Source organism: Cajanus cajan, chromosome 4, assembly GCF_000230855.2.
Source record: "Cajanus cajan strain Asha chromosome 4, NIPB_CcT2T_4, whole genome shotgun sequence".
Taxonomy (NCBI): Eukaryota; Viridiplantae; Streptophyta; class Magnoliopsida; order Fabales; family Fabaceae; genus Cajanus; species Cajanus cajan.
Window position 1 is genome coordinate 22,831,255 of NC_138520.1, and position 19,765 is coordinate 22,851,019.

General features: G+C 30.1%; 1 protein-coding gene across 2 annotated transcripts; it reads right to left on the bottom strand.

Moving 5' to 3' along the window:
- Window positions 1-1,540: 1,540 nt before the first annotated feature.
- Window positions 1,541-19,434, bottom strand: LOC109787911 (glutamate receptor 2.7). 2 transcript variants are annotated; one of them, XM_020346507.3, is made up of 4 exons: window positions 4,195-6,764; window positions 3,267-3,564; window positions 2,555-2,955; window positions 1,541-2,302 (listed from the first exon to the last, which is right to left on the bottom strand). In XM_020346507.3, exons 1-4 carry the CDS (start codon window positions 5,455-5,457, stop codon window positions 1,841-1,843), a joined length of 2,424 nt encoding a protein of 807 aa, XP_020202096.2. In that variant the 5' UTR covers window positions 5,458-6,764; the 3' UTR covers window positions 1,541-1,840. The 2 variants fall into 2 exon arrangements, 1 of the variants encoding a protein (XP_020202096.2); XR_014433014.1 differs by lacking the exons at window positions 1,541-2,302; window positions 2,555-2,955; window positions 4,195-6,764 and adding exons at window positions 17,041-17,235; window positions 18,972-19,434 and having other exon boundaries at window positions 3,443-3,564.
- Window positions 19,435-19,765: the final 331 nt, after the last annotated feature.

Consider the following 19,765-nt stretch of genomic DNA (forward strand, 5'->3'; position numbering starts at 1 on the left):
TCAAATTTGGAATCGCTTTTAACCATACTATCAAGGTTAAAAGTAGGTTCGTCTTCTTTTTCAACCTTGCATGATATATCTTTGATTACTTTGGCTTCTTCTTTAGCTTGTAAAAATCTTGCCTCGAGTTGCTTACTTTTTTCAACTAATAATTCATTATCTCAAATACCTTTAGTTTTTTAGCGGCTTCTTTTATCATATTCTCTACTTTTAATTGTAGACACCTAATTTCATCTAAGACATGCAAACAAGGAAATGGGCCTTTAGTACGACGAGACAAAGGATTTTTTGAAGGCCCGAATATGACGCTAGAACGGACCAACGTGACATTAGAATGACTCATTGACATCAGAATAGACCAGGATGAAATCAAAAGGCCCAGAAACCCAAAAAGGATGAATTAGGAGGCTAGAATGGGCCATTCCAAGCTTCTAAAATAGCCTACAAACCTTAGGTCAATACGGGACATTCCCAATTCAGAATGGGACGTTTTTACCCAAGTTATTATGAGTTAACTTCAAATCTGAAATGGTTCATTCTGATTTTGGAACGAGTCATTCTAGATTCATAACAAACTAAGCCAGAACGGCCCATTCCAGTGAAGAACAGTCGTTCCAACTAAGTTTGACGTCTATAAATATGAGATCGTGTATAGTTCTCGTGGAGGAAAAATTGCCTACTAGAGTCCTATATAGCTCGAAATCTTCTCTTTCTCCTTCACTTTGTATTTCTTGAGATTTGTGATGTAAATTGTAGTACGTAAGACAACCAAAAAGTGCCTCAAGTCCACAACATTAGAAACATTTTATAAAAAGCCCGCTCAAGAGGTATTCCCATCAATTTCCTTCTTTATCATCTATTATTCTTGTAATAAACATTGTCATAAATAAAGGCGACTATGTAGACATCTTAGGTTCAATTGTGTAATTTTAATATTGAGTATGTAAATAACCATTAATAAAGGAGACCAAATATTTGAACTTTTATTATCTATCGCGTTAATTTCATCATAGGTACCGATATAGGGCATTATAGGGTGTATAATATCTTTCTTATACGTAATCGACCCCTAAACCCAATTGGTTATAAGAGTCATTTTGGTAATTTTAAAAATGTTTTCTTTTTTTAATATTTTGAGTAAAACATCGATGACAACTCCTTCAAACTCTTTTCTAAAAACCATTAATTAGGGATTAGTTTGATTTCTGGACATTCCCTAACCGATGAGATTTTTAAATCGGAGGTTTAAACCATTTGTGGATAAAATCAAAATTTTTCAGGTTATTCCGACATTAATATGCATTAACCAAACACACTAGGACAACTTCATGTCAAAGCCAACTTATTTCAATAGACTCCAATAATATGTACATTTATTGACAACTGGAATTAAAGTATATGATATTAATATAGTTCAAAGCAAATTTATATGAATTTATGTATAATTATAGTGCAAACTTCAAAAGCCAAATATTTTTTGGCCAATAGATGGCGTAAATGAGTAATTAGCATCAAAGTTTTGTGTAATTAGTATATATAGTTTTTATTTTTCCATTTAAATATAATTTTATTTTTATATTCACTTTTTAGGAGACATTTTTAGTTTTCTTTAAATAGCCAACTTTAGTGGGTTGAGTCAAGTTATAAATTTCTTTAGGTAGTTTTCTTTAAATATAATATTAAAATTTACTTATCTTTTTATCTCTTAACATTATCTTGTCATAATGTCACCAAAAGAAATGTGTTCCTAAATCCTTTAAATCTTTGGTAATGAATTTTTTCTTTTTTGCAACAATTTGAAAATCAATATCTTAGGAAGCATGACCATCAAATATTACATCTATACAAGCTCAACAGCCACTACACTTTGTTGATTATTAATGACAGTCTCCTCTGCATTTCTTGATACTAAGACAGTACTTACCCTTCTTATACTTCTAGCTGATTGTAGTCTTGAACAGATCCATGCAAAATATGTGGTGGTCCATCTCCATATTCTCCTTAATGGTGCTAATTTTACATGTATGTAGCTAGTGAAAGTCTCCACATTATTTTTCAACAAACAAATCATATTATATAACAATGCTAGAATAGCAACAATAGGACATGCGCAAAATAGGGCAAGAAAAGGCTGAAATCCTATGGATGAAGTATCTTTTGCCACGTTCTTTAAATGAGAACAACTGGAATTGCCACCTACCATTATCATATCTTTTTCTAGTTGTTCAACTTCTGTACTCTCTATCACTTTAAGCAACGCCTCGGATATGTCAATAGCTAGAGCGGAACCCTTGGGAAATACCTAAGTAATCAAACCCCAAAATGTTCATGTTAGTTTAAATAGCTTTAAAAATAGAAAAATCATTTTTGAAAAATACCATGTGCAGTGTTTAAGTTAAGTTTGGTAGGAGTTAAAATTGGAGAAATACATGTATTGAGTGCTGAAATATTGGTATTCATTTAATCTCCAATTTCAAATTTTCCTTTAAAATACCCAAATTTTCACTACTACCAAACATGTCATAAAATTGTGACAATGAGAAAAGAGACCTACAAAACCTAAGCCACCAAGTCTGAAAGTCTTCCCTGCTTTAATGAAACCCATGCATGAGTACTTTGCCAAAAAGACCTTAGCGTGGGGCACAATAAAGAAGGCAGCTTCAATATCCTTGTTTTGAAAGGCAACAAGGTAATCACTTGTGGATTTCATTTTCCTAATATTCTCAAGCTTGAAACCGTGTACCTCAATTAAATACTTCTGAATGAATGAATTTCCATCACAACCAACTGGAGAATTTCTTTTAAGGAGGGTTTGGATATCTAACACAGATGGCTTTAGTTGTGCAACGGTTATCATAGAGGTCAAACTTGCCGTGAAAGTATTAGTTATAACGAGGATAGCAAATAACCATGGTGATAGCACAATTCGAGCCAAGGGCCTTGTAATTGGTTCTCCTGCTTGTTAGAATTTAGAAATGTACCAATAATTAGGGATATGATTTGGAAAAGAAAAGTTGTGATTGAAATGGTTTGGTGAGTATCATATTATATATAGGGTGACAAAACAAAGTAGAGATATCTCTACATATATTTTGACTCGCTGTTACTATATTGTTATTTGCTTCATAGGCATACAATTTAAAAAAAAAACATAACATAATCATAGGGTTAGTTGAAGTTTTGGTCCTAAACTGGTACTAATGATATTATTTAGTAGTTATGAAATTTTACTCTTTTGAACTTGAGCATTGTGTCAGAAGACTTACTGTGTGCAAAGAATATTACAGTGACCATGAACCAAAGCATGGACCCTAATCCTTTTAGTTCTGCATTCACTTGTCGTTCGATCAACCAAATGACGAATACCACGAAAATGTGCAATGCTACCATTATCAACCACATTTCTTTTGTGAAGGCTTCTAAAAAAACCCATGTTTCTTTTGATTTAGCTGACTCCTTTGTAACTACCGTGTCAATGCCAGATTCAACATACGGTTGTGAGAAGTCAACTAAATGATATCTATCTGCCACTATTGATGTATCTCCTACAGCAGCATCCAATGTCTACAATAGAAATAAAAGTTTAGATTTGTATTATGAAAAGGAAACAATTTAAAAAGAAGAAACAAATGCAGGAGAAAATGGGGTTGTGGTTTATACAAACACTGGTACTTTAAATTGTGTATTGCATAGAACAAATGCTTATTTTTATCTACTTAACTTTCAAAATAATAAGTATTTTTAACATATAAATTACATTAATTATAAGTTAAATTCATAATAACTAAATATTTTTTAATATATAAATTACATTTTGAAATGGATAGATGGTTAAAAAGTGAAAGTATATTGATAAAATTTAAAAATTATTGAGACAACAAATATTTTTTGTATGTAGCAATTATAACAATCATCTAAAAAACAAATATGATTGTCTAACTAAGAAAGTAAGAAAAGTGAAAGTTTAATCATTTAAATTGTGTATTTTAATTTATGAGTAGGTATAAACTAGTAGGATCAACCTAGTGGTAGAGAGTTTAGATTATATGTACAAGTCTTAGATTTAAATTGTCACAATAATTCAAAATCTTTCTTACAAATAAAAAATTAAGTACATATAATTTCATAATACAATAATTAATAAATCTTGTATATTAATTCATTGAACTAGTTAATTATTATCATATGTCATACCTTATTATAGACTTGTTCTACCATTTCATCATAAGACCCATTGAAGGAGACAAAATTGAAATCCAAGTCATAAGGCAACTTATGAACGGCTGCTCTAAAGACATTGATTGAGAATCCTGAGAAAGAAGTTTTATTCCTTTCATTATCATATGTTGCATTCACAAACTCAGTGAAGGCACCATTTGCAGGCACTCCAATTTGAAGTGTCCTTTCTTGGGAACTGTGAGTCCATCCCTTAGGAACAAATTGTATACCTCCAGGCCAATAAACACTACTTAAAACTTCGCTAGAAGCACTATTTTTGTTCATCTCTGTTAGTTGTTGTGTAACATGGCTTTTGGAGAAACCTAGTGATAGAGACCATAAAGCCAACTCTCTATAACTTTTACCCACAACATTAATTATATTGAAGGCATGTGATTGTTTTAATCTACCAATCCTTGAGATATTACTTTTGAATAATTGTTCATGGGTTAACTTATTCCCTTGTGATTTCCTTGTAGCTTGAGCAACTGCCCAAGTTGCTTTATACGATTGAAGTGCAAAAAAACTTGGGTTATTGTTCTCTTCTTCAGGGAACTCCAACAAAAACCTTCTTCGAAATTTGAATTTGAACTTTCTAAATTCCTTACTTGTTTCCATGAAGTGTGTCTTAAATCCAATAACTCCTTGCATGTTAAGTATAGCAGATGATTTAACTGAATCAAGAAGGCCAGCAACCCCATCTGGGATAATCCACACGCAACCTTTTCCCATTAAACCCATTTGATTTGCTGTCTCAAAAAGTGCATTAGCCAGCTCTAAAGAAGAGTGCACAATCAAGAAGACCCTGTTACTCTTCTTTTTTAGTTTATTAAGCTCATATTCAATGGTAAATTTTGGGTTTAATAGTGAGAACAAGGAAGGGAAAGCTATATGATTATCAATATCAGAACCAACAAGTCTAAGAGAATTTGAGAGGTTAAGTAGCATCCCTGGATTAGAGGAAAACCAGTTATCAAGTTCATAGATTATTGTCACCTTTCTCCATTTGAATTCTCCTACAATGGCTGCAATGCATTGGATGTGAAGGTTGATATCATATCCCACTTGGATGAAGTATGGCATTAGAGGAGATAAGTGCTCTGATCTGGCTACAGGTGAAATTAAAGACAAGATAGGAATATTTTTTATGGTGTCATTGAGTGCACTTGCTAGAGTTGCTTCAATATGTGTTATTGTGCCTATGATGGCTAAGACTTTCTTGCTTTGGGCGAGATCCATAGCTATATTTACAAAAATAAAATCATGTTAGGATGTTTCACTTGTACTAACTTAGTTAAATCATTTGTTTAATCCATATAGTTGACACTTCTTTAAGTATTAGTTTTTGGATGAATAACGATCTTATTAGTGATGCCAAGGTGTGGTTGATGTGGTTGATAAAATGACATGGCTAAAATTAATCATTTTATTTTTATAAGTGATAAAACATTAAGAATTAATCCATGTATGAAGAAAATGAAAGTTTTATTCTCTATACTATCTATATTAATACATAATAATAGTCCATGTTGTTACATCGTTTCTTAATTCTGTCAATTTGAGACTCTCGTCATTATTATCAAAAACAAAATCAGAGTCATGCACTAGTCTCATAATAGTCATTAGAAATAATCTCTTATGTACATAAGAAAAATGATAATGCCAAGTGCCTTGTATGAGTATATTACTCAATTGACTGAATATTGGCAATTTAGTATAACCTAGTCAATTAAATAGCTTCTCATGTAAGCTAATCGTAGCTTATTATGTAAGTTATTCTATTAGGAGCTTCTCTTGTAAGCCACATAGTTAGACTCTTTTTGTATAAATACCTATCTTATTTTAGTGAACGTAGTTGAGTTTATTTTAATCCATAAAATTCACAATACTATTTTCTTAACTTCAATATGGTAGGAAAAGTTGTCGATCCTTGATGGCTTTTGTTTTTTCTCCTCCACAACTACTATTTTTGTCAATGAAGAACTCTTTGCTGGTTTCTCCCATTCAATTTCATATTAAATGAGAAGAATTTTCTTTTAAAGCGATAACAAGTGGAACTTGTTACTGAGGGACTTCACCTTCACTACTATGTTGTTGCATCGAATATTCGTCTTCAATTTTGATCTTTTTTAGATCATGATGTTGTGGTTATAAATCTGATTATTGAAGTGTGGGAACAACAAGATTTGATGATGTTGTCCTAGTTAAATTGTCAATCTTATCATCGATTCTCTTTTGTGTTCTTAGTTATGTTCATTCATATCAAATTTAAGAGAAACTTCAAGATTATTTTCATAATCAAACTCACACTCAAGCCCATCAACTATGAACTACTCTTTGATCAAGCACACTTGATGGTTGTTCTATCACCAAATTTCTACAGAAAATTAAATCCCTTATTGATTCACTCAAATTTATGGCCGATCCAATTTCTAATCAAGAATATGTTGAGGTCATTTTAGAAGGACTTCCACTAAATTGAAGTTTAGTCACGTATTTTATTGAAAGTAAATTTGAGCCTCTGCCTATTGAAGAAGTTGAGGCACTTTTACTCATACAGAAAATAAGGTTACAAACATTTTGAAAATAGTAAATTGTTGTTTCTAGTGATACGAATCTCACTCACATTCTCGGGATAAATGCCTCTACACATAAAGTATATAATATTTCTCTAGCACAAGCATATCTTACTAACAATCAATTTACAAATGAGTCATGTGAATTTTATGGCTCTAGTTGTGACCACATTGATAGAAATAAAAGTTATCGTGGACGAGGTGGTCAATCTAATTTCTAGTACCAAGTATACTTAAAATGTGAGCATATTGCTTTTGCGTGTTATCAATGTTTCAATTAGCATTATCAACCATAATATCAATTGAATTTCTATAATTCTTGTTATAATCTCACAATGCAAGATTTACTTCATGAAATTATTCTCAAGCTTACAATAATGTTGGTATTACACAATCTCCTTCATGGAATCAAAACTTTTCTCAATTAAATGTATGAGTCTGACCTTCAAGAACTCAAAATACCACATCAAGATCACTAGTTAATGTTGTTCCTACCTCTTAAGGACCATAGACTCAAATACGTCTTTTCATGTAACACCTAACACAAGCATACAACAATTTACTCCTTTTGAAGGACTAGATTAAATATACATTTAACATGGCCAAGGTTTGCTATTGTATTCTCTAGTTTCTCCTAGTTTCAATCATTTTTAGTCCTTAAATGATGGAGAACCATCCTTCACTAGGTCCATGGCTAGGAGAGTAGAAGAGAATAGGGGAGCTAACATTCCTAGAGACATACTCCTCATGATTATAGAGTATTGGTCATTCTCCTAAGCCTAGTTTTTATAGGATTTATTTTTATTCTTATTTTGCCCTTATCTTTAATTTCTTATTTTATCTTTATATTTTGGGCACCTTAGACATAAGATTTATTTTTACTTAAATTTCTCATTTTACCATTGTATTTTGTTGTGCCTTAAATTATAGAATTTTATCTTGTAACTAGGGTATTTTATTAGGGTTGGGGAACCAGACCTAGACGTGTTTTTGGTGATTATAGGAGTTATTTTTGGACTTGGAAAGGCTTACGCCCAAGAGGAGGGTGCCTAGGTTGGATGGTCTTATTATGTACCTAGATGTAGCTTAACCAAGCCAAAGATTTCATTCTTGGCCATCAAGTAAGTGTCACATTTAGGGGTTACATGTGGCTTACATTTGTATTGCATTTGCTTCACATTTAGCACGGAAACGCATGCACAATTGTAAACTAGTCGTCACCCTAAATTGGTCTATGACCTCAAATCTTAATTTATAAATACCCTAGTCCATGCTACATGTAATTACTTTGGATTATATGATATTGAGTGAGCCTTTTGTGCTTCAACATCTTTCCTTAGTCATTCTATGTCATTTTCGGCCACCACCCTTTCTCCCCACCTTGAGTGCACCAACCCTAGTAGTGGCCTTCATCCACCTTGAAGTGAGTCAAAACCTAGAGTTTCTCTCGAGCCTTTCATCAAACACTTTTCCTCCATTCCCATTCTCGACCATCATCATCATTTGAGGCTAGAATACTTCAAGAATCATGATCCTTGGAGTCAAGGAGACCTCCCATTAGTAGTTCTTCATTCATTAATTCTAAGAGGGTTTTCCATCATTAAATATCACTTGCTCTTCAAAATATTTTACAAGTTTCTTCCATCACTAAATCTCTAATTGGTGAAAAAGACAACTCTGTCATTTTTGAATTCCATCCTAATAATAGTTGACAAATTATAGGCTAATAAGAAACTATTCTTCAAGGTCATGTTCAACTAGATGGTCTTTATCATTTTTCAAGTCTTCAATTGAAAACTGGTCAATATAATAAGCCTTCATGTATTGTAGCCTAATCATGTAATAGCAATGTTGTATCCCCTAGAACTCAATGTATGTGGCATTTAAGACTAGGCCAACCTAATAGTGATGTTATGTACCTTGTACAAAATTGAAACATGCTTGTTAAATCAAAAATTTTGTTTTAAGACAATAGACGATCCTTTAAGTTTTAATGATGACAAACAAAAGATTTTCTTTAAGCAAAAGTTAGCATTCTTCAAAGATAAAACATATCAGATGAAATGTGAAGAAAATACATATCATTTGTAAAATGAAAGAAATCAAACAAAATATATAGTCCATATGATGACATTAAATGAACATTGTTATATATGACTAACATTAAACTTCATGTATTATTCCTTAGTAGATTGAACAAAAAGGAACTTTGGAACTCTCGAAGTGCATTGAAGAGGAAAAAGACAAAATATTCATGAAAAAATAAAAAGAAAAATCCTGGATATCATAGAAAAGGTATTGAAAAAGACTGCTCTGCACCAACCCCAACTGCTCTACGCTGACACTACTCTACTACACTCAATTTAGAAGAAAATGAAGATAAGTAGTTCCTTTGATCAGATAAGAGATACATGCATCAACGGTAATCTTTGGGATCAACAAGGAAGACAGATGAAGCAACTTATGAAGAAATTTGAACGTTTTAAATCCAATGTTGTTATAACGGTCATCTTCTTTGAAACTACTATATAAGGATCAAGCCATCGGACACAAAGTAAAGAACATAGAATACACACGAAGAAAAATGTTGTACATAAAAATATCAACATTCACTGAGCAGTATACACTAATCAAACATATTGAGAACAAAGTTGAAGCACTACAAAAACTCTTCATTGTAAATCTTGTACATAGTTCTTTGTAGTCTATTTGTGTTGTATTTTCATAGCATCTTGTCTACAAGAAACGAAGTTATCCTTATAACTCTTGTCAAATTTATTTGTAAGGTTTGAGCCTTTAAAAGCTTATTCAAAAAGAATACTTGGGTTTGAGCTTAGAGAGACTTGTTAAAAGAATACTTAGGATTGAGTATGGAGAGGCTTGTTAAAAGAATACTTGGTGTTGAGCCAGAAATGGTTTGTGAAAGAATACTTGTATCTTGTACAAGATAATGGAACTTAATTTGGTTGGATTATAAATTAGACGTAGTCTCCATGTTTGAGACGAACTAGTATAAACACTTATGCCACTTCATCTGTTGATTTCTAGTACTTCATCTATCATAGTTTCTACAACTTCACTACAAAAGCTCAAGTTTTTGATATACACTATTCAACCCCCCTTCTAATGTGTATCTTTTTCTCCAAAAATTGGTATAAAGGCTTAGCCTTTGGGGCATTGAGCATCTAACAATGTTAAAGGAAAAAGATTCAAAATGGGAAGTAGTGAAGGACAGTATTTGTCAGAAGGAGGTTCTTTAATAAGGCATTTAGCCTTTAATAGATAAGATTATCCATACTAGAAGGACAGGATCAAAATGTTCATCAAGTCTACCCAGAACCAGCTCTGAAGGATCGTCACCCAAGGTGACATTGAGGTAACTAAACTTGAGAGTCAATACACTCAAGAAGATTACAACGTTTTGTAGCAGAACACTAAAGCAAGATACATACTTGCTTGTTCCCTATATAGAACTAAGTACAAAAAGTTCTACAACTTCTCTACTATAAAAGAGATGTGGGATGCCATAAGGGTAACTCATAAGGGCACTGAAGATGTTAGACTCAAATGAGTTGCCACTCTTCAGAGGCACTTTGACTTGTTCCCAATGAAGGAGAATGAAACCATTGACAAAATGTTTGGAAGATTCCAAACAATTATAAATGGGTTAAAATCCTTGGGAACCGATTTCACCAAAACTCAAAAATAATCTCAACATCCTAGACAATCTTCCTAAAGTCAAGGAACCCAAATTCACTACCATCTCTAAAGCAAGAGATTTAAAAGTTATCACTCTTGATGAACTTCTTGGAACACTTCGTGTTCATGAGGTTCATTTGAATAACAGAGATCAACCCAAGGAAAAAGACAGTATTGTCTTGAAAAGTAGTGAGACAAATGCAAGAAAAGAAAAAGGAAAAGCACTAAAAGTTGAATTTGAGTCAAACAGGTCAGACGATACCTTAGAAGACTCAACAGACAATGAAATCTCACTAATGTCCAAGAAATTCAAAAACATGATAAAAAAGAAAGGAAGATTGAGAAACCTACACAGGAAGTAAGAGAAAGAGAGAAAGGTCAACAAAACAGAGGCCAGGGATATCATCTACTTGCAATGCAAGAAGTCTAGACATCTAAAAGCATATTGTCCACTACCTAGGAAAAAGGTGGTCAAGCAAAAAGAATATCAAAAGTAGTTTGATGGCCACCTGTGAGGATCTCGACAGTGAAAGCAGCAATTCAGATGAAGAAGTTGCTAACATTTATCTTATGGCAGATGTTGAGGTAGTCTTGATTAGCCAAGCTGAGTTAGACTCTGTCTATCAATGATATTTGGAATTGTAACAAGATTTTCTGGTTAAAAAATTAGGAAACTGAGGCAAGAAAGCTATGGGATTTGGGGCTACTATTTGGAGTACCTCATAGAGGAAATGAAGAAATTCTTGGTAAACTAAAGCTTATGGAAGAGAGAGATCAGTAGGCTAATAAGTGCAATGTTGAGTACCATCCGAGGGGAGCCCAGGCAAGTGATCGATGAATATTTTATCATGCGATATTCAAGGATTGGGGGGAGGACAAAGTGGAGGTTCATTAGAAATTTAGTTAATATGGGGAACATACACGTTTTTTGTATACATGAGACTAAGATTCTTGAGGTTAGTAAAATACTCTGCCAAACCTTGTGGGGTGATTATCAAGTGGAATCGTTAGTGTATCCTTCGGTGAATTGGTTGGTGGTCTTTTTTGCCTATGGAGCAATGGTTGTCTAGAACTTGTAAATCAGTTTTCGGGTACAAGTTTCATAGGAATGAATGCCATATGGAAGATAGGGTGTTTGCAGGTCACAGTTGTCAATGTGTATGCCACATCTAACCACACTCAAAAAAGTAAAATATAGGAAGAATTGAAACAAAAAGATTAAATAGTGGCAATAGCCTATGGTGTGTGTTAGGAGACTTTAATAGTGTGAGACGAAGGAGTGAGAGACAAGGGGTAGGAAAGACAAATCAAGGAGTAGGGGAAGTGAATGATTTTAATTAATTCATTATATACATGGAAATTGAAGATGTCCCAGCAGTAGGAAGAAGGTTCACATGGTATAGACCAAATGTGATGAAGGATCATCCACAGAGAGCTCACACATGAAGGTCATTGGACCTTTAACTAAGTCCATGGTTAGGAGGCTAGAGAAGGCTTCTATAAAGGAGGTGCTTCTTATACCTATGTTCTATATGAGCATTGAGTATGATTCCTCTTTAGTATGATGATCCCTATTGTGCATACCTTGTATATAGTACATACTTATATAGGCTTATTTTTTCATTTGCATTGTAAGGCACCATTATCTTTCTTTGTAGATCATACTCTTAGGATTTTAAGGTATGTTGGCTGGAGACTTTTACTTCATTTGACCTTGTATTAAGGATCATAGATTTTCTTATTTTTAGTTTTAGTTGTGGGTAGCAAATAGCAAATCTGTAGATGAAGCTAGAAATTGGGCCTTTAGTGGGCCTAGGTTAAATTTTACATATTAGGCTTATTTTTCTCCATTTAATTCAAAGAATTGATTTAGCTAGGTCTCACCATTACTTGGTGAAACTAACTAAACCAATTCCAAATTTTTGGATTGGATTAAATTAAGAAAAATCAAGCATGGCTGCCTAGCTTCCCTCTTGGCCGAAATTGCTTGGCTTCTCCTTCACACTTGCCTCTTAGCTTGCCAAGGGGGAAAGATGACACTTGGAATTCTATGATTGGCTCTTCTAGATTTAATTGTCCCATCTTTGCCTCCTAAGAGACAAGATGACACTTGACACTCTATGATTGGCTAATCTAGATTTAAGTATTCTTATCTTGTCTTTACCTTGTCTAGCTTACACTACAAGCTTATCCACCCTATATATATGTTATCTCACTTGTAAAACTCACTTTTAATGCATTTATGAGATTTGGCCGAGTGATTCTCTCTTAATTCTCTCTCTCAAAAGTTTAAATTCTCTCTTTGATTTGTTTCCAATTCTCTTATCCTCTTCTTAAGAGTGTGGTGAAAGTTAAAGTGATTTATCTTCTACCTTGAAGTGGCACTACTTGAAGAGAGTTTTTTACCTTCTAAGGTGAAACCAAAGGCCTCTAATTCTATTAGAAACCTTGAAGAAGCTTGAAAATTGTCAAGAAGTAAAAGATCTAAGGAGGAACTTGAAGGAGAAGTCATATCAATCTGGTTGCTCCATAAGGTTTCCATCAAAATGGCATGGCAAGAAGCAAAATTGACAATTTTTTATTTAATGGATTGGCTAAGAAAATGGCCTAGTAGCTCACATTACATCTTACAAAGGAATATCTCAAACCATTGTCCCATTCTACTAAAAAATAGCTTGGTAGATAGGGGACTTACGCAATTCAGGACAATAGATTGTTGGTTTGAGGACAAGGAATTTTCTTGTTTCATTGAGAAAACATGGACGAGATTAATGTTCAAGGATGAGGAGCATATATGTTGAAAGAAGAAATAAAAGAACTACGAGGAAAACTACCTGTTTTAAACAAAGAACATTTTGGTAACATACATAACACTACAAGCAAAATACAAATTTCCGACGGCCATAATCCATCAATAATAAGGAATATCCATTGAAAATTTTCTATTTTCGACAGATTTACATCCGTCGGAAAAAGAGGCGTCGAAAAAAAAATCTGTCATAAATAATTTAATCTGTTGGTAATTATCTGTCAAAAATTTTTGACAGATACATTCGTCAAAAATTAGCGACGGATATATCCATCGAAAATTGTTTAAAAATCTTTATATGATTTCGACGGAAAAATCCATCAGAAAATTTTTGTTTAATTTTAATAAATTTATTAATGTAACAACCCTCATATTTGGCCTCTCAAGGATTATATTTCACGATACTTCACTTTTCAATGTGTTTTGTCTTTACTTGCACAATTTCTGGGAAACTTTCCAAAAGGTCACTCATCTCTATATTACTCCAAGTCAAGCATGCTTAATAGTAGAATTCTGATGAGATAAGCTACCAAAAAGCATATGCACGTTGTTAGTATAGGTAGTACAAATTAATTTATTTAAGTCATCTTCAACACAAACTCATACTTATACTAACTTTGTATTCCTCTCATTCCGGTGTGTCTGGACTGTTATAAAAATATAATAATATATATAATAATTATATTACCAATAATAATAATTATATTATATTTAATTAATCTTTATTTATATATATACTTACTTTTATATTTAATTATACTTACTTATTTCTATTTAAAGTTAATATTATGATACAATTTAAATTATTTATTATAAATTTAAAAGTTTAAATAATGATTTATATATTTTAAAATGAAAAGGGTTATAATAACACCGATGTAACTTTTACTAAGTATTATACCGCTTAATAACTCATGTTTTATATCAAATTTCAACAATTCAACCATTGAATTTAAAGTTTTTAATTCATAAATCAAATCTGTAAATTTTCAAAAAAATTAAAAATTATTTGATACTTCATTTCATTAATTTAAATTAATGAATAATCATAAAAATATTTTATAATATATATGTGTGTGAAATGGGAAAATAAATAAAAGGGAAGAATATATATTTTATCCCTCTAAATTAGTTTAAAATTCAATTTTTGTCTCTCCAAACTTTTTTTTTTTTTGACTAGTTTTGACCCTCAAAATATAAGACATGTTATTTTTATTTTAAATGTTTAACTCCTTTAACTCAGTGCTAAAGTTGCTAACCGAGTTACCCATCAACATTGTACACGCGGATATTTGTTGTATCTACATAGTTGTTATTTATTTTTCGTCCCTAATTTTTTTAAGAGATATGATTTTAGTCTTTATAAGATTCAAAAGTTTTATTCCTCATAAAATTTAAAGTTTACACAACAAAGAAATTATCATATAATAACACATAATATTTATTATTGAAAATTACTTTTATTTACATTATATAATATATATGTTTGTATATTTTTAAAAAATGTAGATATAAATTATAATAACACAAAAAATATATTATTAAATCTTATTTAAAATTAATATTAAAATTATGTTGTATGTCAAATGTCAAGTAGATAAAAAAGTCATTATATCTATAATATTTATAATAATACTTTTTGTATTATATTTATAATATTTATAATAATACTTTATATATATATATATATATATATATATATATATATATATATATATATATATATATATAACATTCCTTATTCTATTAATTCTTATATCATAGTTTCATTCGATAACACTTTAACCTCACAACAACATCACACGATTTTATTCAAACAACCATTAAGGATTAAAGGCGTTAAAACCTTTCAAACACTGTACCTGGCACCCTTTAGTAGTTAGCAACGTTTTAACAATTAAAGTTCTAATTCAACAACTTCTAAAAATATTTCTCTAAAGAAATATAACACCAATAGTCGTAAATTTGTTAGTTACTAAATGGTATGAAAAAAATATATCTAAGAGGTTATAATGTCTCATTTGAATTTAAGTCATTCGTTTGTCATTATCTGTCATAGCTTAACTTTTACTGTTGTTGCTAATCTATAATAGAAGTTTGAATAAAGTTTTTCAAAATTGATTGATTGTCAAATGAGTAATCTAAGGTCATAGCTTAACTTTTACTTTTGTTGCTAATCTATAATAGAAGTTTGGATAAAGTTTTTTAAAATTGATTGGTTCTCAAAAGATGCAATGTTTAATGGTCTAATCTTTATATATTTATGATTAAAACCTATATAATATTATTTAATTTTTAATATAACATATTAAGTAACATTAAATAAATTAAAAAAAACATAATATTTATAACTTCATAATATTATTCGTAGTATGAGCGTTTGACATGTTGATAAAGTTTATGATTGTTTTTATTTGATTTGAAATTTTGTCAAGATCATTTATGTGAACTTGAATCTATCTAGATAATATATGGGACAAAACCATATCAACTTATCTTTTTGTTGGATGAAGGTTAATTTATTAAAATAATACATCAATGGTATATCATCGTGTATAGTTAAACTGTAAAATAAAATAAACAAAACTTAAATTATGATATATATATATATATATATATATATATATATATATATATGTATATATATTTAAAATAAATAATATTATTATAAATATAATATTATGTTATACAAAATACTATTTATTAAATAAAAATTTATTATTAATTCATAATTGTTTTAAATGCTTAACTTTTTAAAAGAATATGAGATCATGTGGGTAGAAAGGGTGTAGTTATCCTTTCCTAATTAAATATGTCATATTATTGAAGTTTATAGCAACATACAAGTATCAATTCATTTTATGCAATTCTTTGTATGATTAGTTCTAAGGGTTTATCCAACTAGTTGTCAATTGAACTAACAATTATAATTTGAATAATCTCATACGATTATGTTGGTAAGATAAATATAAAAGTGGATAAACAAAAATATTTGAGGTTTAAAAACCGACTAAAATCAAATTTTAAATTTTATAAGAACTAAATTAAACTTTTAAATTTTATAAGAATTAACACTAAACATTGAATTTCACACAGACACAAATAAAAGTTTTAAAATTTAAACTTTAAAAAGATTCTAGGAAAAAAAAAAAAAAAAAAAGTGGATGCCATGTGTGATAGTCACGTCATCCAAAGTTATCCACAAATATAATGCTGATATGTAACTCCGTTAATAACGTCAGTGCTAGGTTAAGAAAGTTAGATATCTCAATCAAGAAAAACACAGATTTTTGAGCTATCAAAACCAAAACGAAAAATTTTGGGGTGATAAAAAGTAAAGTACTATTTTAGAGGGACAAAAAAACTCATTTTCTTCCGTGTATAAAAATTCATGATAGAATGGAAGAAATGAAGAGAGAAAGAATTTGTTTAAATACAAATTAGAAACATATTTAAGAGATTCTCTAATAAAAATAATGAGTATCATTCTATAGTAAAATTTTCAAAAATATTTTTAAACTTGTATTCAAACAAATTTAGTGTTTATCTGGATTTGCATGTGCCACTGATTCACGTTTTCATGAATTTGACTCAGAAGTAAGAAATAATAATTTCTTCTTTTCACGTTTTTTACACGAATTAACTAGTGTGAATGTGAAACCAAACACACACATAAACTATAAAACATGATTCTTTGGGGTATGCTAGTAAGATATAAAATGTTGGAAATGAACTTACCACTAGAAACAGTTTGAAGTGAATTCCCGTGGGAATTTTTAATCTCCAAATCCAGCTTGGAACAACTCAACCGATTGAACTCTTGGGCTGCAATTTCCATGGCTATCTTTTGATGCTTTCCCATTTGTGAACTCAAATCAAGCACAGCACCTATGCTCATACTGGACCTTGAACAGTGGCTTATGTTTTCATGACCTAGAAGCACGTTTGACCAAGTTAACCATTGTAGGACAAAGAAGCAGATAATGAGTGACATTGGAGAGCTTCCACTCATTGAAAAATTTCCTGCATGCTACCAAGAAAACGGTGACCTAGAGTACTTATAAGCCCCACCTTCTTGATTTCTTTTCATGACTTTTTCCTAGTTCTTCTCTAATAAATGTTTTTAATATCATTATTTTCTTTAGGGATTGTCTTTTTCCAATTTTTATTAGTTATTTCAGGTATTTTATTAACCTATATATACGTATGATTGATGCTAGAGATATGTTAATATAAAATCATCGATGATGTGTATAGCACATGAAGCATATTAGTTGATTCACGGGCATATTAAAGGCATGTGGTCTTATGTGTATTTTAAAAATAATATAAAATAAAATAAAAGTGAACAATTAATAATAAAAGTTTTTGGATAGTTATAATTATGAAGGTAATTTTTTTAAAAATGGTATTAAAAAAAGAGTTATTTAAGAGATAATCTTAAGAATAAAATTGGGGCAATCCCTTTTATTAATAACTAATAAGAAAAGAAATACTTTATATATACTTTTGTGAAAAAAGTAAAATAAACTAATGTTTCTGAAACACAAAAATTGATAGTTATTATTTTTAAAGAGAGTAATTATTTTATATATTTTTTCTATTTTATCTTTAAGTATAAATTAATAAAAATAATAATAATAATAATAATAATAATAAAACAAAATACAACACAAGATTATGATTATTTTTGAAAAATAGAAAAAAAAATCCTTTATATATTATTATAGATATATATAGATACTATAGTGATTCATATATAGCCAACAATAAAAGTACAAACGATAACTTTAACTAAGAATAATATCCCTGTTGAAAAAGTCAATGGAAGACCAAGAATATGAGTAGTGTAACAATATCCTAGCTGATGCTTAAGAAAGTGATTGGGGATTCTAAATGTCCATGCAGGGAAATTTCCTAGCAACTCTTATGTTATTTTGTGTTCAACGCAGAAAACTTGAATTGATTTTGGTAAACCGAATCAAACATATTTGGAATTCGTATGCCTATATGCAAGGAAGGTAACATTTTTTGCACTTTTGTGAAATTCTACCTGGTTTTTAAATTGATGTTATAGGCATGTATGAATAATTTTTCGGGATAAAAGAAAGAAGAAGGAAAAAAGAGAACAATATAATAAGTTTTTTTTATAAATTAACATTAACTTACGAGGAGGGTTATCGGTGTAATTTTTATCAAGTATTACATCGCTCAATAATTTTATATTAAATGTGAATTTTTTCAATCTAACTATTAGATTGAAAGTTCTTTACTCTTAGATTATATATACAAAATTTTATTAATCCAAGATGATTTGATACTTCATTCTTATAAAACAAAATTGACGTAATATATTTATTTTAAAATATATTAAAATATGAACACTTTGATTATATTTAAGTTGTTGTTCAATTTTAACAAAATCTGATATATACATATGAAGTGATATGAATTTTCAATCTAACAGTTAGATTTACAAAATTCACAATTAATATTAAGTTATCGAGCAGTGTAATACTTAGTAAAAGTTACACCGGTGTTATAACCCTCCTCTTAACTTATACATAAATTGATTTGTAAAAATTATTTCATATATTATTTTTTAAAAATTATAAATAAATGTATATGTAGTGCTCTGAAAAAATCAATCAACACTGTCGGAAGCTTACTCAGATTGAAACTTCCAGCAAAATGGCATGATGTATACTAGCAATTTGGGGCTTTAATTTATATAACAATATACTACATTCCAAAGAATATTGCATTAGAATAATCATTCATGATGTATTTTGTATATATAGTGAATATATAGATTAAAAATATAAACAACGGTTCAACACATCTGGCAAGCTTGTCTTACTCATTAAAGAAAGTACTGAATTATAAGAATTATAATTATGCTTTTGACATCACACATTTATCTATGATACCAAATTTGCCCTTTGCTTGTACTAATTACCTCTATTGCAAAAATGACAAAGTGGTAAATAATCTCTTCTATATTTCTAAAGAAGAAAAGGTCAATAGAGTAACAAGCTTAATCATATACAATATTCTAACAAAAATATCACAGGTTGGGTCATTTTTTCTATTGGTTGATTTGTATTTTAAATCATGTGTATTCTTTACTGAGATTGCAAGACTATATAATATAAATTGAATAAAATTATTATAGATGATAAAATTTTATATGACACATTTGTATGGTTTAGATGTAACCTTGTCTTGTCAAAATTTTGTTGTTATATCCCTAACTCTCTTCATTAGCATTAAATATACATGAAACCTTATTAATAGTACTGAATATTGACGTGTACGTTGTATATATGAGTGTATAAATAAATATATGTTATAATTTGAAAATATTTAAAAATTAAAAATAAATATTATATTAAATGTAAAATTAAATAATTTTAGAAGAGTTATTAAATTTAAAGGTAAAAATATATTTATTAATCAAAAT